This window comes from Varanus komodoensis, unplaced genomic scaffold (genome assembly GCF_004798865.1).
Source record: "Varanus komodoensis strain SLA01 unplaced genomic scaffold, ASM479886v1 scaffold37, whole genome shotgun sequence".
In the NCBI taxonomy this organism is placed as follows: domain Eukaryota; kingdom Metazoa; phylum Chordata; class Lepidosauria; order Squamata; family Varanidae; genus Varanus; species Varanus komodoensis.
This window is the reverse complement of record NW_025335889.1, coordinates 933504-949654: the sequence shown is the minus strand read 5'-3', so window position 1 is coordinate 949654 and position 16151 is coordinate 933504. Positions and strand designations below refer to the sequence as shown.

General features: G+C 44.8%; 1 protein-coding gene across 1 annotated transcript in view; it reads right to left on the bottom strand.

Moving 5' to 3' along the window:
- Positions 1-586: 586 nt before the first annotated feature.
- The window catches only part of LOC123028507 (opsin-5-like), a 35244-nt gene continuing 19679 nt past the window's right edge, over positions 587-16151 (bottom strand). The window contains exons 4-5 of the mRNA XM_044440381.1: positions 6814-7142; positions 587-1174 (exon numbers count right to left, since the gene is read on the bottom strand). Coding sequence (XP_044296316.1) covers positions 587-1174; positions 6814-7142 — 917 coding nt within the window. The remainder of the gene's footprint in view (positions 1175-6813; positions 7143-16151) is intronic.

Here is a 16151-nt window from a genome sequence, read left to right as displayed (position 1 = left end):
ATCAGATGTGCAACCACTCCACATCGCAGTGCAGTCTGCCTTGCACATCCGATGAGCAACTGGCCCTGAGCACCTAAGCTCTTGGTCACCCAGCTTGACTGGATTAACAATGTATACTCTAATTATGTGAGCCGTTTATTGTACCTGCCTCTCATGTCAAGTGCACGGATGAACTGCACATTAGCTCTGCAAGCTCACCACGGCGCAGTGCAGCCTGCACAGGCAGGAGGCAATCTTAACACTTCTGCCACAACACATCAGTTGTGGCACTGTCGTGCTGTAAATGCTCCAAGGACCTATGAGACAGATTTGGGGGGTGGGGTGGGGCGGGGAATGTTGTTGTTTGGCATTATTAGTTTTAGTTTTTAAACAGGTGCAAGATTGTTGGCACAAACTTGCAACTGTGTATATATATATAGATGGAGACTGGTATGGAGAAAATGCTGGTGTAAGATTTGCAGTATGCAAAACACACTTTGGGAACCATTTTACATATGGAAAAAAGATGGACTTTTAGATTGCAATCAAATGGTCCTGTCTGACCAAGGCAGAACCCCTGCCTTTGAACCCTCACCTCTTGCCATGCTTATATAAGGTCTCGCACAATGTTTGAAGGCAGGACGTCTCCTGCCACGTTCACAGTCCCCATGCTGGTCTTCTTCCTCGTTACGAGCACCATGACCTGCACGGTCCTCTTCAGGCTTGGCCGGCAAGCCCTTCCGCTCCCCAGAATTGCCAGGGGCCTGCTCTTGGCGGTTGTGTCAGGCTTCTGGGTGAGCCTGTAGCACCGGGGATAATTGCTGAAACATTCAAAAGTGTCGGTGCAGTTCCTGCAGGATCCACGGTGGTCGGTGAAAGCAGTGGAGAATCGCATGGAAGCCCTGCCATCCCGGGTGTGGAACGACCGGAGCGTGATGACCCTGGGCTGGCTGCAACAGAAGACTGCGCAGACGGCCTGCAACAGGGACAGATCTTTGGAGAGGAACTTCTGGAAGTTGGGCTTGAAGAGCAGATACACCAGAGGATTGTAGGTTGCCGAGGACTTGGCAAACACAGCAGAGAGGGCAAAGGCCAGGACCGGCACCTCGCTGGCATCACCAAACGCTGCCCACATGGCAACGATGGCATAAGGGGTCCAGGCAGCCAGAAACCCAATGCATACAGAAACACTGAGCTGGGAGAAAGACAGAGAGAGAAAGAGAGAACCAGTATGAGGATATTATACTCCGGGGTACATTCTCCAGCTGTTACACAGAGCTACCCAGATTGTTAACTACCCAGTGTTTAAAAGCTAGTATACTATCTCTAGCTTTGCTCATTTTAAAAAAGGCCTAGTTTCTCTCCAGGGAACTTCTTTCCAAAGAACCTGGTGTGTTATGCTTGAGGATGGAGACAGTTCTGAGATAAAACTGGTCTTTATATTTAAAAAAATGGAGGGAGGGAGATCCATCACCGTTTCCATTCTCAGCAACCCACGGAAAGGCCCCAGGTGCAACCTGAAGCTATGTCAGCCCTTGGCAAAGCCTAATTTGAACAGCCTCCTACTTTCCCTCCTAAGACTTCAACCAAAAGCAGACCTCATGGCTTGGACATCTACCACTTTCCTCCTCAGCTCCTCTCCTCTTTTGTCTTTGTTTTTATCTTTTTACCTAATTAAGAGAGATAGAGAACTCAAGAACTTGTACAATATTTTGTGACCTCTGAGCTGGCTTAATAAAGGTTTTATGGGGAATACAGATACATCTTGTACATCTTCTTCTGGAACACAGAGCAGGTGGGGTCTGCCAACACTTTGGCCTTTGCTAAGACTCGATGTGTAGCTACTATCAGATTTGACTCAGGTTTGTTCTTTGGCTAAGCACCGTGCACACGTAGCCTCTGGCGGGGTATGGCCCTTAGTGGCACGTCAGCACAGAACTCAGGACTAGACCTACATCACCGACTTGTGTCTGTTTTGCATGAACTGAAATTTCAAGGCTTCCCTGAAGAATCCATGGAGCTGTACCACCTCTTCCCTGAACTCCATTTCCCAGGGTTCCTTAGGGAAAAAGAGAAACCTATGAGCCCAACTTTAGGTTTGCCTTGCAGTCACAATGGAAGAGATGCTAATCCCACACTCATTTGCAGCAGCCCCAAGGAAAGGGGGACCCTTCCAAGGTCAGCCTGATCTATTCTGAGGTTGTGCAATGCAGGAAGGGAGAGAATGCACCTTCCTTTCTCAAAGGATTCCATCCAATATTTTTGTTTTCATGCACAGTCGGTCTCTCTCTCTCTCTCTCTCTCTCTCTCTCTCTCTCTCTCTCTCTCTCTCACCACACACACACACACACACACACACACATGGGGGGGGGGGGGGGAGGGAGGGAGAGGGGTCTCCTTTCTGCAGAAATGTACCAAATGGAGACAAATGAACTTCCTGAACTCAGGAGCCTCATGATGGGTCCCATGGATGGAAAACAGGCTGCTCTTTAATAGTCTTATCCTAGAAACCAGGAGACCATCAGGCTAAGGAGGACCAGGTGACCAAATCCCGTCACTGCACCATCTTTCTGCAGTCAGGAGATCCAGCTGCCAAGAAAAATCCATAAATATTTACCTCGCTTTTGAAGCGAAACGGTATACTGCAGTTCAGGATAATATTCTGTGCATGCATGTATTAATTGCATTAGTCTGTAATTAATGAGTTAATTAACTGAACCGGTGAATTGGTTAGTGCACCCAGCCAGATTATAAACATGCCCTGGAGTTCCTCTTCTCTTTAGATAAGCAGCCCTCGATCTACCAGTGACAAAAATCCTCGTGAATCAGGAGGCTGAGGCAAATGCAGTTAAATTAAATTGTCAAGTCATGACAGACAGTCATGCAATGGAAGTGAGCAACTCGCCCTGTTGTAATAGAACTCCGTTACATTTTACCTTTGCCCACTGCAATGCACGGATCATATTTCCCCCTCTACATGGCATACAGGAAATATGTATGGGGAAGCAATTTTAAAAAATGCCCAGTGCCGAAGATTCTTCAAACTCAGTTCCCCAGGGGTTCTGGAGGAACAAATTGTCAGCACAAGTAAGAACCAATGGGTGCATTTATACTTGCCACAGGAATATCTCCGACATCAGCCACCCTTTGCCTGCTGTAACAGTCAGAATGGTAGATCAAGCAGGTAGATTCCATCACACATTATCCCACTCACGTCCCCAGATGGAAGTCTGTGTGCGACCTTGTACCGTAGGCACTGTTTATGCACAGCGGTGCAACATCACACACAGAACTTTTCTGCAGCTCCTGCTGTTTTTCTGATCAAGATCAAGCTCTTAAATAAGCAAACAAACAAACTTTTGAGAATAGTTTTACTTCCGTTCTGACTGTGACTGCTTCAACAACGTTTGCTTTTTCATACATTCAGGTTCTCAAAAGTTAACTACTTACTTATGGAGCCAAGCTGTGGTTACTCAGCTCTGGTGCTGGCCAGCGTCATTCACAGCTTGCCAAATTCAAATTGACCTGGGGTGAGGAACTCATTCAGCCCATATTTGTGTGTGAGTTTACACAGTCACACTCTCTGAACTAAATTTCGGGCAAACATGGATACATGCAGTTTCCCAGTGTCTGTGATCAAAGTTCACATAGCAGAAATGAGCACATTACAGAAAAGTGGGTGCAAGAAAGCTTCATCTTAGAGCTATTTTATGCTTCTCCAGATAGTCAAGCAGTTTTTCAACAGTGATGTATATGAGTGCTGCTTCAATATTGCATTAAGGGCTGTTGCTCTGATTTCCTATTTATCTCTAGAACGTCCCATTTGCTAGTCTTTTCTTCAGATGATTCTTGAAGAGGTTACAGGACAGCTCTATCAATATTCTGGTGCAACTGTACTGGGTGGCAACCTAGAGAATGAAGAGGCAGGATGGAAAGAAAAATGGGAGCATCACTAGACAGCACATGTTCCACCTCTCTCCCTACTGAGAGGAATTCGAGTTTCTTTGAAATGGCTACTGCTGTTCTGCGGTTTCCAAAGACCATTTGGGGAGCCAGCAAAGCTTTCAAAGCCAGCTTAGACTGCATTTACTTTAAAAAAACTAACCGTGCATTTATGCCTGCTGTGCCCATGATACATAATATACTGACAGTATATTTGCCGGTGCAAGGCCTCTGAGATAGGTTAGGCTAAGAGATGGGGAGTGGTCCATGGTAATGCAGTTTGCATTCTGAAGATCTGAACTTGGGTCTCCTTGGTCCTAGTCTGACACCAGAAACTCTACACCTTGGTAATACTCCTTTGCATCACCTAGAGGTAATAAGCTTTGTCATACAGATTGAGGGGCCTGCTCCATCTGTGAAGCATTTATGTATCCTGCCTGTTCTTCCAAGATTCCCAGTTCAAAAGTGAATCAGCTTCTATTGGATTTTGGTAGTGTTAGAAGGGTCTCAGAGATCATCTATTCCACCCCCTGCTCAATGAAGGCTCTGCATTTCTGGGCTCGGCTTCAGTGTCCCTGCCAGATGGCCACACAGTCTCTGCTTCAATGCCTCCAGCAATAGAGAACCCACCACCTCACAACGGAACAGGTCTTACTTTTAATCGAATGGTTAGTCAAAAACTGCTTCCACGCAGTTTCCATCCATTAGTCTTAGTTCTGCCTCAGGAGTAAAAGAAAACAATTCTGCTTCCTCTTCTGCATGAGAACCTTTCAGATATTTGAAGACTGCTATCATGTCTCCCCTTAATCTTCTCTTCTCCAGGCATCAGAGGTGTGGTTACTCAGCTCTGGAGGAAATCATTTGTAACTTGCCAAGCTCTAATTGATCTAGGGATGTGGAAGAAATTTACTCAGCTCACATGTTTATGCGAACATTTTTAAGTGAACTCACTAAATATATACTGACTGACACAGTTAAACATCGGTATCTTCCCTGTGGCCAAATTTTACAGATTAAAATAAAATGTGTACAAAACTGTTACTAGCTCAGAAAAAAAATATACACAAAAATATGTATATTACAGAGAAGGCAGCAGAGAATGCTTTGCCTTACAGAAGATGGCCTGTAGAAGATGCATCTATAATTTGTAATATATCCATAAAATACATACAAAATGTGTACATTTTGAAAAATGTATACAATTTCCATGCAGGTTTAAAATTTAAAAAATGAAAACTCATGCCCAAATGGGATGAAAAGAATAAACCTTTGGAAAAATGTGCACATGAGTAAAATCAAGCTGTGTAGGCTTGTCTATTCCTAAATTGACCCCAAAACCTGTCAGGATTGAGGTATGATCTTGATCCATCCATCCATCCATTTATTTATTTATTATCCCAATTAATGGCTCTCTGGGCCTGCATAACCATTCACAATATACAATAAATATAAACTATGAATAGCCATAGAATCATGAGGGAAGGGTGACATGCCCCCACCACTTCACTCTGACCCCAGGACTGCCCAGGAGACCCAGGGACATCCTGGACACCTTGAGTGATGCATTTGTTGCTGTAGTTGTAGCCACATGCCGACCCTTGCCATGCCGCAAAGAAAGGGACTGGATTTAGCCGTCCTGGTCCCTGGTTCTGGAGGGCCCTGGGCAAGGCGCCCTCGATGCGCCACTTCTCCAGTAAGTTTGCCTTCTCATGGCAGCTCTGGCTTTGCATCCTCTCTTCAGCCATTGCTCCCACTTGCTTGCTTGGGGGCCGAGGCCAGGGACCAAGCAGGCAGGAGCATCTCCTGCTCCTCCCCCCGGAGCACCACCAATCACTGGGCCACACCGAGAAGCAGCCAAACAGGCAAGTAGCACTGGGGAAGAGGAGGAAAACTGCAGCCCTCTCTTGGCAGTGACCCTTGTTGGACCAAGACCCTCTGCAGGAGCCCAGCCACCCTCCCTCTGAGCTAGGCCTAGTGTGAGGTGTACAAAATTCGTATTACACTTAGGTCCTGCTTCTTCCTTCTTGGAAGAACCCAAGGTGACTTACCCATTTTAGCCTCATGACAACAACCCTGTGAGGTGGCTGAGATTGAGTGACTGGCCCAAGAAAGTCATCCAACAAATTTCATGACCGAGTGGAAAATTGGCTCAGTGTCTGGAGTTCAAGTCCAGCACTCACATCACTTTGCTACATCACATTATAGAGGCACTTCTTTCTCTTTCTTCTTTAAGCGTATTCTTTATGATACAAGCATACATTAACTTAATAATAATAGTGTTCAGGATACGGCCATGTTACGTTTTTAAAAATGCGACTGCTAAAGTTGCTTGATTACAACTATTATTCTTACCAGCCAATTAAGACTGTGTAACTTGGACTGAATGTGTTTTTACTGCTATGCATATAAAGAAAAGAGTCTTAAAGAAAAGAGGTTAACAAGCTACTTCTACAACTTATTTATTTTTTATCCTGCCATTCAACATATAGTGCCCAGAGCAGCTAACAACCTACATAAAACACATATCCACATAAGCAAAATTAAAACACCACTCTAAAATTAGAAATATGTTATAAAATATAATACAACTATCATTCCATCAGGAAACAAACTGAGCATTTTGCTTCTAAAAGCTTGCAGAAATAAATAGGTCACGGTGCCTTGGTGACAACAGCTCGGGTGACAGCCAAACCTCTCAAAGAAGAGAATTCCACAGCTGGGGTGGAATTCCACCAAAGCCTCCTGCCATGGGTGGTAGCCCCGTAAGCCACGTTCCGCAAGGGCACCCCAGGCAAATCCCACCCGGCTGGTCTGAAATCTTGGGCTGCTGGCACTGGTGCTAACATGCCCATCTCTGCCCGCATTCCCTCAGCCCAATTGTTTGGTCCTTACCTTGACAATCAGACTGTGGACATGGTTGGTCTTGCTCCGCGGTGACATGTGCTGCTTCACTGCTCTTCTGGACACTTTCACAGTCCAAAGGATGAGTGAATAAGAGATGAGGATCAAGAGGCATGGGATGATGTAGCAGAAGACGAAGAGGGCCACGATGTAGAACTTGGCTTCTCTCGTGGAAGCTTTCCACTTAATGCAGCAAGCCGTCCCGTAGGGCTCTGGTCCGTAACTGCCCCAGTCAGCCAAAGGAGCCGATGCAAAGATGAGTGCATATACCCAGACACATGCTAGCAGTGCACCAGCATATGTAGGAGAGAACCTATTGCCTATACGGTGTTGAGAGAGAGAGAGAGAGAGATTATGCCTGGTCAGAACTTTTCCCAGTGTATTTTTCCACCTGCACATCTAAAATATGGATGGACAATTTGCATTGACATGGAAGTTCAACAGGCAAAGCTTTTATTCAGCAATCACATAGACTTGTTCATAGAATTTTGATGGGTAAGGAGACCAGCTGGATCATGAACATGAAGAATTCTCCAGGCCTCTTGTTCCATTAACAGTCACGAGAGTTTCCTTAAGGGAAGTTTTTTAGACCCCAGCAGTACCAGGACAAAGACAGCAGTACTGGCTGAGATGAGCTGGCTTCCACTGAAGGCACAGGATGCCCAGTGTTAGAAAAATAGGGATGGAGTGGCCACTTAAGCGATGCCCCAAAAGTGCATGCACCAATGGAAAAGGGGACCAAAGGCCACTTTGCATAGACTTTGCATATGCTAATATATCTTGGGACAGTATCTAATGAGGCTAATGAACTTAGGCAGGTGACACTGTGCTAGTGGAGCCAAGCACTAGTGCAATGCTGATAGTGTAAGTTAATGTGAAGAGGTTTCCAAAGAAATCTGTCCTGCCAGCTTACACAATTTGTGATTTGCTAGAAATTATTTATACTAGCACTATTGTGTGAGCACTGTAGCCCCACTGGATACTGCACCCCCCCACACACACACACAAATTTGGAGATAATTATTAGAATATGGAAGGATTTAAAGGGAATTTCAAGGGGAGTTTGTAGCCAAAAAGTCAGAAGAAGACTGAGACTTCAGGCTGGGAAGAGCAGCAGTGAGGGAACTAGGAAAGATCATCACATGCAGCGATGCTGCACTGAAGACCAAGGCCAAGATCCTTCACACCATTGTATTCCTGATCTCTGTGTATGCATGGGAACACTCACAGGAAGAAAATTGAGGCATTTGCAACACAGTTGGAGGAGAGCTCTGTGAAATATGGACCAGTGGGTCTTAGATCAAATCAAGCCAAAACTTACCCGAAAAGCAAAAATGACAGAACTGATGCTGTCCTATTTTGGCCACATCACGAGATGGCAAGACTGACTGGAGAAGACAGCCATGCTAGGGAAAGTAACAGGCACAAGAGGAAAAGGAAGACCAAACGAGAGACGGGTTGACTCCATGAAGGAAGCCCCGGTCTTGAATTTAGCGCAGCTTAGCTGGGATGTCACGGGTAGGACATTCTGGAGGGCTTTCGTTCATAGCGTTCTCATAAGTCAGAGATGACTTGACAGCACACAACAACAACAATTAGAAGCTGAAGCACTAATTAATTTCTCATCCAACTCACCCCATCCCAAATCCTTAAATTAATTTGCAGCTGATTCTCAGTTCTCCTTTTCAATTAATTTACTCCAGGATGATTCAGGGTTTGCCTTTGAGTGAATATTATGAAAGAAGGTCATTGCTTTCATTAGCAGAATACCTTGAAGGTACATAAAGAACAAGATATTAAGGTCCAGTGCCTTTCCATTTTAATTACTGATGCTGACAGTGTGGAAACAGTTACGAGCAGGTTCACATATAGCATCTCAGAGTGTGAGATGTGAGGCACTGGCTGCTGTGCAAATAGAATGCTGGACTTGATTGCCTTTGTTCTGATCCAGCAGGACTTCTCATATATTCTTATCACTGAGCAAAAGTCCGGATTAGTTAATATTACTTCTGTGTTTGTTTTATTAATGAATCTCTCAGTAATTCTGCAATAGGTAAAGTATAATTTTGAAAGACTGCTTTAGCATCCTTGCTTCTTTGTTAGATTTGAATCAGCCCTTAAAATCTGATCCTAAAATGCTCTACTCCCCAGTTTGATGCACGTTTGCTTGCTGAGAATGGAGAGTCCACCTGGTTTCAGTGAAAGGCGTGCCCTGCCCAGTCAACCAAAACTGAAGATAACAAATGCACCAAGGACAACATCGCACCTTTTGCCCTTGAGCAGGGTCTATAAAGCAGGATTTCATACTAAATATTTCTGGAGCGGGAGGAGGTGAAAGCTGCAGTCGCTGTTGGTCCAGAGGCTTAATCTCTCCAACCCCTATTTTTGCAGGGAAAGGACTGCGCAGGGAATCCCACGTACCTGAGCTCGTGTGAACAAAGGCTCTGTGCAGGAATCTAGTTGAGCAGCTGTTCACATGGCCCCTTCATCCATTTATGACCTATGGAATTGGCTTAACTCAAGTGGGCTTTGCTTTAAAGCTAGAATGGGCATCTTGGAGCTTTCCGAATGTTTTTAGCTGATACTATGTCTCATCTCTGGGATTTGTGGGCAAAAACATCTGGAGGGTGTCCACCCCTGCTCTGAAGGAGCTGTGCATAAGATCACAACTTTAACAGAAATTAGTTTCCAGTGACATGCCTGAGTCCATCTTGGGTGATTTCTCTACAAAGAGGATGGCCCACCTGTTTTTAGCAAAGGCCCGTTGGATCAGCAGCCAGCCATGCTGGCCCTGTGACGCAGCCACAAACAGCAAGGAGCCCCTTTAATGCCTGTCCTGCTGAGCCGCCAGAGCCTTTGGCAGACGCTTGGCATGATGCGCTTCCTCGGCTCATGCACAACATGCCCATTGTTTGTATATGGGAGCAAACAGGTGAGTGTTGCAACAGGAGGGGAATCGAGCAAAGGTGCACACAGCCCTGGAGGCCATTGCTTGCTGCATGCCTGATCCACACACGCAGCAGAAAGAGGTGGTAAGGACCCTGAGCCGCTAGAGCAGACAGCCCCAGGTCAGACTGCTGCTGTTGGGTGGGCAGGATTGCATTTTTAAATGGTTCTCCGTGTTACACAAAAGCCTGGCACAGCTTTCTGTGCAGGCTGAGCCAGTGTGGGAGAAAGAATACCAGCCCAAGGCTCACGAAACCATGGGACGCTCAGGACACTTTCTCTGGCTTGTAGACTTGGAGGTCACATTTGGCCTGCAAAGCAGGAGTCCGATGTTCAGAAGAAAGGCGTTGTCTGCAGAAGCATTGCACAGAGTTTCTATACTACCATTCTTGTCATGCAGCATGTCGCAGGTAAACACATAGACTTATGTAAGATCAGGCTATAGGACAAGGCATAGTTTCATATTGCAATTCAGTAAAAGCATACCCTGTACTTTTTCTCCCAAACCATGACAAAGGAGGACAAAATTCTAGTATTTTCTACTTGCACATGCACGAACTTTTCCACTTTCTCTCTACCTACCCCCATTTATTCCCCCTGTATTTTTGTGATTATTTGGATATGGATTTTATACGCGTAAAGTGTTATGCTGTTTACAATAATTGCAAACCGTTCTGAGAGCAAGTGCTGATAGAATGGTCTATTAAAATGTTAAATAATAAATAAATAATAGCCCCCACAGCTAAAAGCTCTTTCCTTATATTGTTTTATTAGTTTGAAATCTCTTTTGGTGCTTATGAATGTGTGTGTGTGTGTGGGGGGGCAGCGGCACTGATTATGGCACCCCTGAAGTGGTCCTGTTCATGGTATCAGCTCAGGGTTCAACCAACTCCTTTCACAGCATCTTTAAACAAGCTGGAATGGCCATTTACACATCAACCAAAAAGAAGAAGAAGAAGAAGACAAAGGACGAGCAAAGTTTGCATAACCTTTGCATGTGCCATCTCATAATGCAGAGATGGATGTTTAGAAAGTACTATTACAACTTCAGTAGCAATGCAGTATGTTTTTTGGGGAGGTGACCGGGTGTCTCCATCTTTCCTGTTGCCTTTTCTGCTGTCCAGGTGTTAATTCTTGATGGGCAACTTCAAGGCCTCTGCTTGACTTGCTTACAGTTCTTTGTACTTGGCCAAACTGGGAGTGGCCAGCCATTCAAGCAGAGAACTGTCCTCTGGCAGCCCTTCGGATACCAGACTGTCACCTATAAAGCAGGACACAGTCCTCAGGCTAGGACAAGCCCTCGGGCTGAACATCTAGAGCAGGATGTGCCCACCTGATGTTTGGACTATACATTCCATAATCCTCAACCACTGGCCATGCTCACTGGGGCTGTTGTTGAAAGCGTATGGAGAACCGCAGGTAGCCTACCCCTGGTCTAGAGGACTGGCAAGGGGTGGTCTTGGGAATGAGCGCACCCTCACAGCCCAAGTGAGCACCAGATGACCTTCCTCTAGGACACCCTTCCGGGCTGGTTGTGGGATGCTAGGAGTTACAGTCCAGCACATCTGCACAGTACCAGGTTGGGGAAGAGTACTCTGCTTTAAACTCATTTGTTCCTATGCTCCATGGAAATACTTATTTAGGGAGTCCAGTTACCCCCTCCTTTCACATCATCCCCACAAGCAGCAACTCCAGCTGTTTTGCTGACACTCCTTTGCTAAGGATTGCTGGCTTGTTTATTTATTGGAGGGAGGTTTTATGTTGGCAATAGTTTTTGTTTTGCTTTGATGCTACTGCCCATCCTGTAAGGAGCTTTCTCTACTTCCTACGCTCTATTAGTGTCATTATTTGGAATAAGTATTATTTTCAGTTTTTGTTTCTCTAAGAATTGATCTCAGGAAATTATAACGAATGCTTTGCCAAGAGGAGAAAAAAAGATTTACATTTTAAGTTCTGAGATTTATGTCATCTCCGAATGACCTTTTAAGAAAAAGGAAAAGAAAGTAAGAAAGGGGGAAGAAGTGGCTGCTGGAAAGAAAGAAGGTGGGCTTGGAGACACATACTATTTGCATGCATAGTCTCCTTCCATGTCTTTTCGGAAAAGCAAACACTGTGACAAATAGCCCTCTGAGCACGAAATTGGGTATTTACACACACACGCACGCACATGCACGGAGCTGCACTGGCAAATATTTCCAGACGGCCTTTCAACACATTGCCTTTAATGTCAGGACTGAGAGAATGCTTCAGATGCAAGGGCCATGCTATCCTCTCTGTATGCGAGAGGAACTTCCACTTGCTTCAAGATGAGTGATCATATGGATGCATCAGTGCCTTGCCTTACAAAACTCCCTGCACCATATTGATGCTGTTCCTGCTAACAAGGAAATGTCTTCCATCTCCTGACACACTTTTATCGGCGGCATGATGATCAGAAGCAGTAAACCGGCCACCTGGGAATGTGGCCGGTGTGTGTGGACAGTTCAGCAGCCTGTCGATATTGTTCATCTCTGCTTTTCCTGAGAAACTGGAATAGCAGCAGTGCACCTGTGGGGCAGAGGTGCCCTGGGAGGCAGCACTTTCCCCTGGTTACCAGGGTGCATTGGAGCCAAGGATCTCTGAGATATGAGCACTAAGGCATTTTATTTAGCTGAAATACTGAGGTCATCACCCTCTCCTGTTCCCTGCTTCCTTCTGAGCCTGGAAGTGACCCACATAGTACTTGGGTGGGCCAAGGAATTTTCTCTGCTACAATATTGTTCCTTGAATTGTTGTAAAGTATTCTGGGCTGACTTGGTCTTGAACAGGCCACTAGAAGCCGTTAGCTTTGCAGAAGACCTGTTTCCATCAGATGAAGCTCCTGAAATGGGTCTGTTGGTACCAGGGCCAGATATGGGCTGAGTGGGCTGCAGCCCAGGGCAGCATAATCAGGGGCTGGAGGGTGGTGGGGTGGAATCAGCCTCCTGCCAAATTGTTTAAAGGAAAAATTACCTACCATCCATTTTATTTCATTTGTAATTATAAAAATCTAGGGCATACTTAGGTGAAAGATCATTTTCTAGACTAAAAAGGATAATGAATGATCCGCGGTCAACAGTGTGCCAAGATTTGTCGTCTGATCTAAGCATTCTCTGCATAGAAAATGATAGACTGCAGTTTACTATAATTTTAATGATATAATTAATAAGTTTGTATCCAAAAAAGCTCTAAAGAAATTGTTCTGACTTTGTATGTCATACAATGTTATAACATAGCTATGACTCTCCCATGCATGTTCTGTGTGAACATCATTAATTCCATACTTTTGCAAGCTTATTAAGGTTATACATTTATAAAACATCTTTTTGTCAATGCTAAAATGTCAGCAATGTTTATTTATTTTTCGATTTATATCCTGCCTTTTTCCTACAAAGGGCTCAGGGCAGCTTACATCTCCTCCTCCATCTTATCCCCACAACAATAACCCTGTGAGGTAGGTTGGACTGAGAGTCTGTGACTGGCCCAAAGTCACCCAGTTGGCTCCATGGCCAAGCGGGGACTAGAACCCAGATTGCCTGAGTCCCAGTCCCGTGCTCTTAACCACTACGCCACACTGGCTCTCAACAAGAATGTTCTACTTTCACTGAGTAGATGAAGAAGAGAATGATGCTTTGTTTCTTATGATCAGATGCTATTACACCTGGACCACCCAAGTTCTCCTAGTGCAGGGTATCCAGCTGGTTTATCCCAGCACTGGTTGGTGCAAATCAACACAGCTGCTGGCAGCTACAGATTCATCCTGGGAGCTTGGCATGGGTGACAGTCATGATGAAAACTTGGGAAATTTACCATGATGTCACTTCCGCAAATCTCTCAGCACATTTGGACCAGCTTATTCAACATGTTTCCCCACCATCACACCTGCTCATAATATCTTGAGAACTGTACTTTGGAAAGAATCCTCGGGGAATGAACAAGAAAAAAGCCCCACAGCAGCTCCTCTCTTGCAAGTTCCCAAATAAAAGTATAAGGTGCGTGAATGTTAATCCAGCCCTTCTGTTCTATGCTGAATTGTTTGGCAGCAGCCACTCAAAAGATAGCAGTATTCTTCTCTGTATTCCTGAGTAAATCAACATGGGAGTCAAGCCCATTAAACTCAACAGGGCCTCCTTCTGAGTACACTTCCACGAAACTGCACTCTTAGCTGGCTTGTCAAAACAGGTTTGTCTGTCTGTTTGCAGAGGCACTGGCAACCTCTTCCACGCCTCCAAGGGCCTTTGTTCCACACCTGTGCTACCTCTTCACACTCTATGTGGTTGAAACATTCACCAAAGCACTGAACTACACACTACAGCAGTCCCAGGGCTGAGTTCCATTTCATCTCATTCCAGAAAGCTCTTGGGGGCCACATTCCAGTGGGAGGTGGGACCGAAGGCAAAGGGGCAGGGTCAACATTCAGGCATATTTTAGTTTAAAGCTCTTGCTACCAACAATGAAGCCACAGGAGAGCCATTTCAACCTTGCATAATGGGAAAATGGCACAAAAGCTATGAAAACAGCAAATGATGCGCGGTTGGGAGAAAGGGAAAGGAGGGTAATTATCTGGACAAGCCCAGGATGCCATGTTGGGACCCCAGGTGGGATGGCGCTGGCCTCGGTCCTCGCTTCTGTGTGCCTGCATGACATTCATCAGGGCTGCATTCCGGTCCTGCTTGTGGCTGATTTTCCCATGGGCGGCTGGTCGGCCATTGAATGAATAGGAAGCTGGACTGGATGGGCCTTGATCTGATCCAGAAGGCATCTCAGTGTTCCTTCTGTTTTTAGATATGCCTCATGTAAAGTGTAGCTTCAACTTTTGCAGACTAGCATTAACTTCAAAACATCTATTAGAGTATATGAGCTCTTTGCCACAAAAGTTTACACAGTAATAAATCGGCTGAAGTGAAATAACTAGTCAGAAGTACGCCCCATTAAGTTTAATAGGATTTACTTTCAAATATTAATATGAAGATTATATATACAAATTGCAGCCTTAGTCTTTTAGGTGGTAAAATACTCTTGTTGCTTATATTCTCTTAGTTTTATAGTATTTTATGAGTCTATTGTTTTAAAGAGTATTTTATGGATTGCATTTATGATTTTAATAATTGTAAACTGCTCAGAGAGCCATTTGGCTATAAAGTGGTATATAAATGTAATAAACAAGCAAATAAATAAATAACGCTTTATGTCAGGGTTGCAAGAACTTGGGTTGATCCCCAGGTTGGGAAATAGTGAGTACTAGTAGCAAAGAGTAGCAGTTACAGCTAGAGAAGCAATTGTTACAGGTTGGAAAACTATAGCCAAGGAACCTATGTATAGACCTGACACTTTTAAAAGATTCATTCTTTTTATAATTATATTTGACTTCTACCTTTGATGAATCTCTCTCTCCCCCTCTCCCTTTAAGTGGGTAGATTCTGCATATAGAGACATAAAGAGCAGAACTTTTACGTAAAACAACAATATTTTTATCTGAATTTCTTTCATAAGATCAGTTTGTATCTGACAAACTGGAATTTCTTTGCATCCTCTTCCTCCACTGCTTAAATCCTAAACTTTCTGATCTTCTAAAGGCTTAATTAAAACACACACACACACACACACACACACACACGTGTGCTACATATGTAGGGATAACATTTCTTTGAAACTTAAGCAATTAAAGATATGCCGAGATTAGTCCTTGCCTGGAGGGAAACAGAGAAGTGCATTACAGAGAAGATAAGCTGGCAAGACCAAGAAACTGTGTTCTACCATCACCGGGGGAAAGAGAAGCCAGAATTGCAAGGGGAAAAGAGGCAATGTCTTGGCTGCTGGTTCACAGCTAAAGTTTGTCTTTATCTTTCCTTCCACCTTCTCCAGCCATTGCTGAAGCTGTCGAGAGTGGTCTCTGGAGCTCCACGTTGGCAGCATAGCTGGTGTGCCTTAACGCATTGTAAAAAAGTCCTCGCAGTGGCCATTGGTTGTATGAAGGAACGCTTGTTCTCTTTTCTATGGGCCTCCTTATTTCCTCTGTGAATGGTGTTGCCGATGCAAGAATTTAGCATTCGTGTTTAATTTAGATGGGGTGGATTTTTCCACTTTTTCTTTTGGAAGAGAAGCAGGGTGATAGAGATGGATTGCTTGTTTATTGGAGCTGGAGAGCTGGAGCGCGGAGGTGGAGAAAAGGCACTGCGATTATCTGGACGGTTTAATGCCTCAAACGTGTTACCATCTTGATCTAGTTTGCCCTCGGAACACTTCCATCAGATAGGTCAGTGATGGAAAGTGGAAGCAGGTGAGCAGGGCTGAGCAAGGAATTTAATCCAGAGGCCAGGTGCCCACTTCCACATCCCACCAGGAAAAAGGGAAGGGAAGGGAAG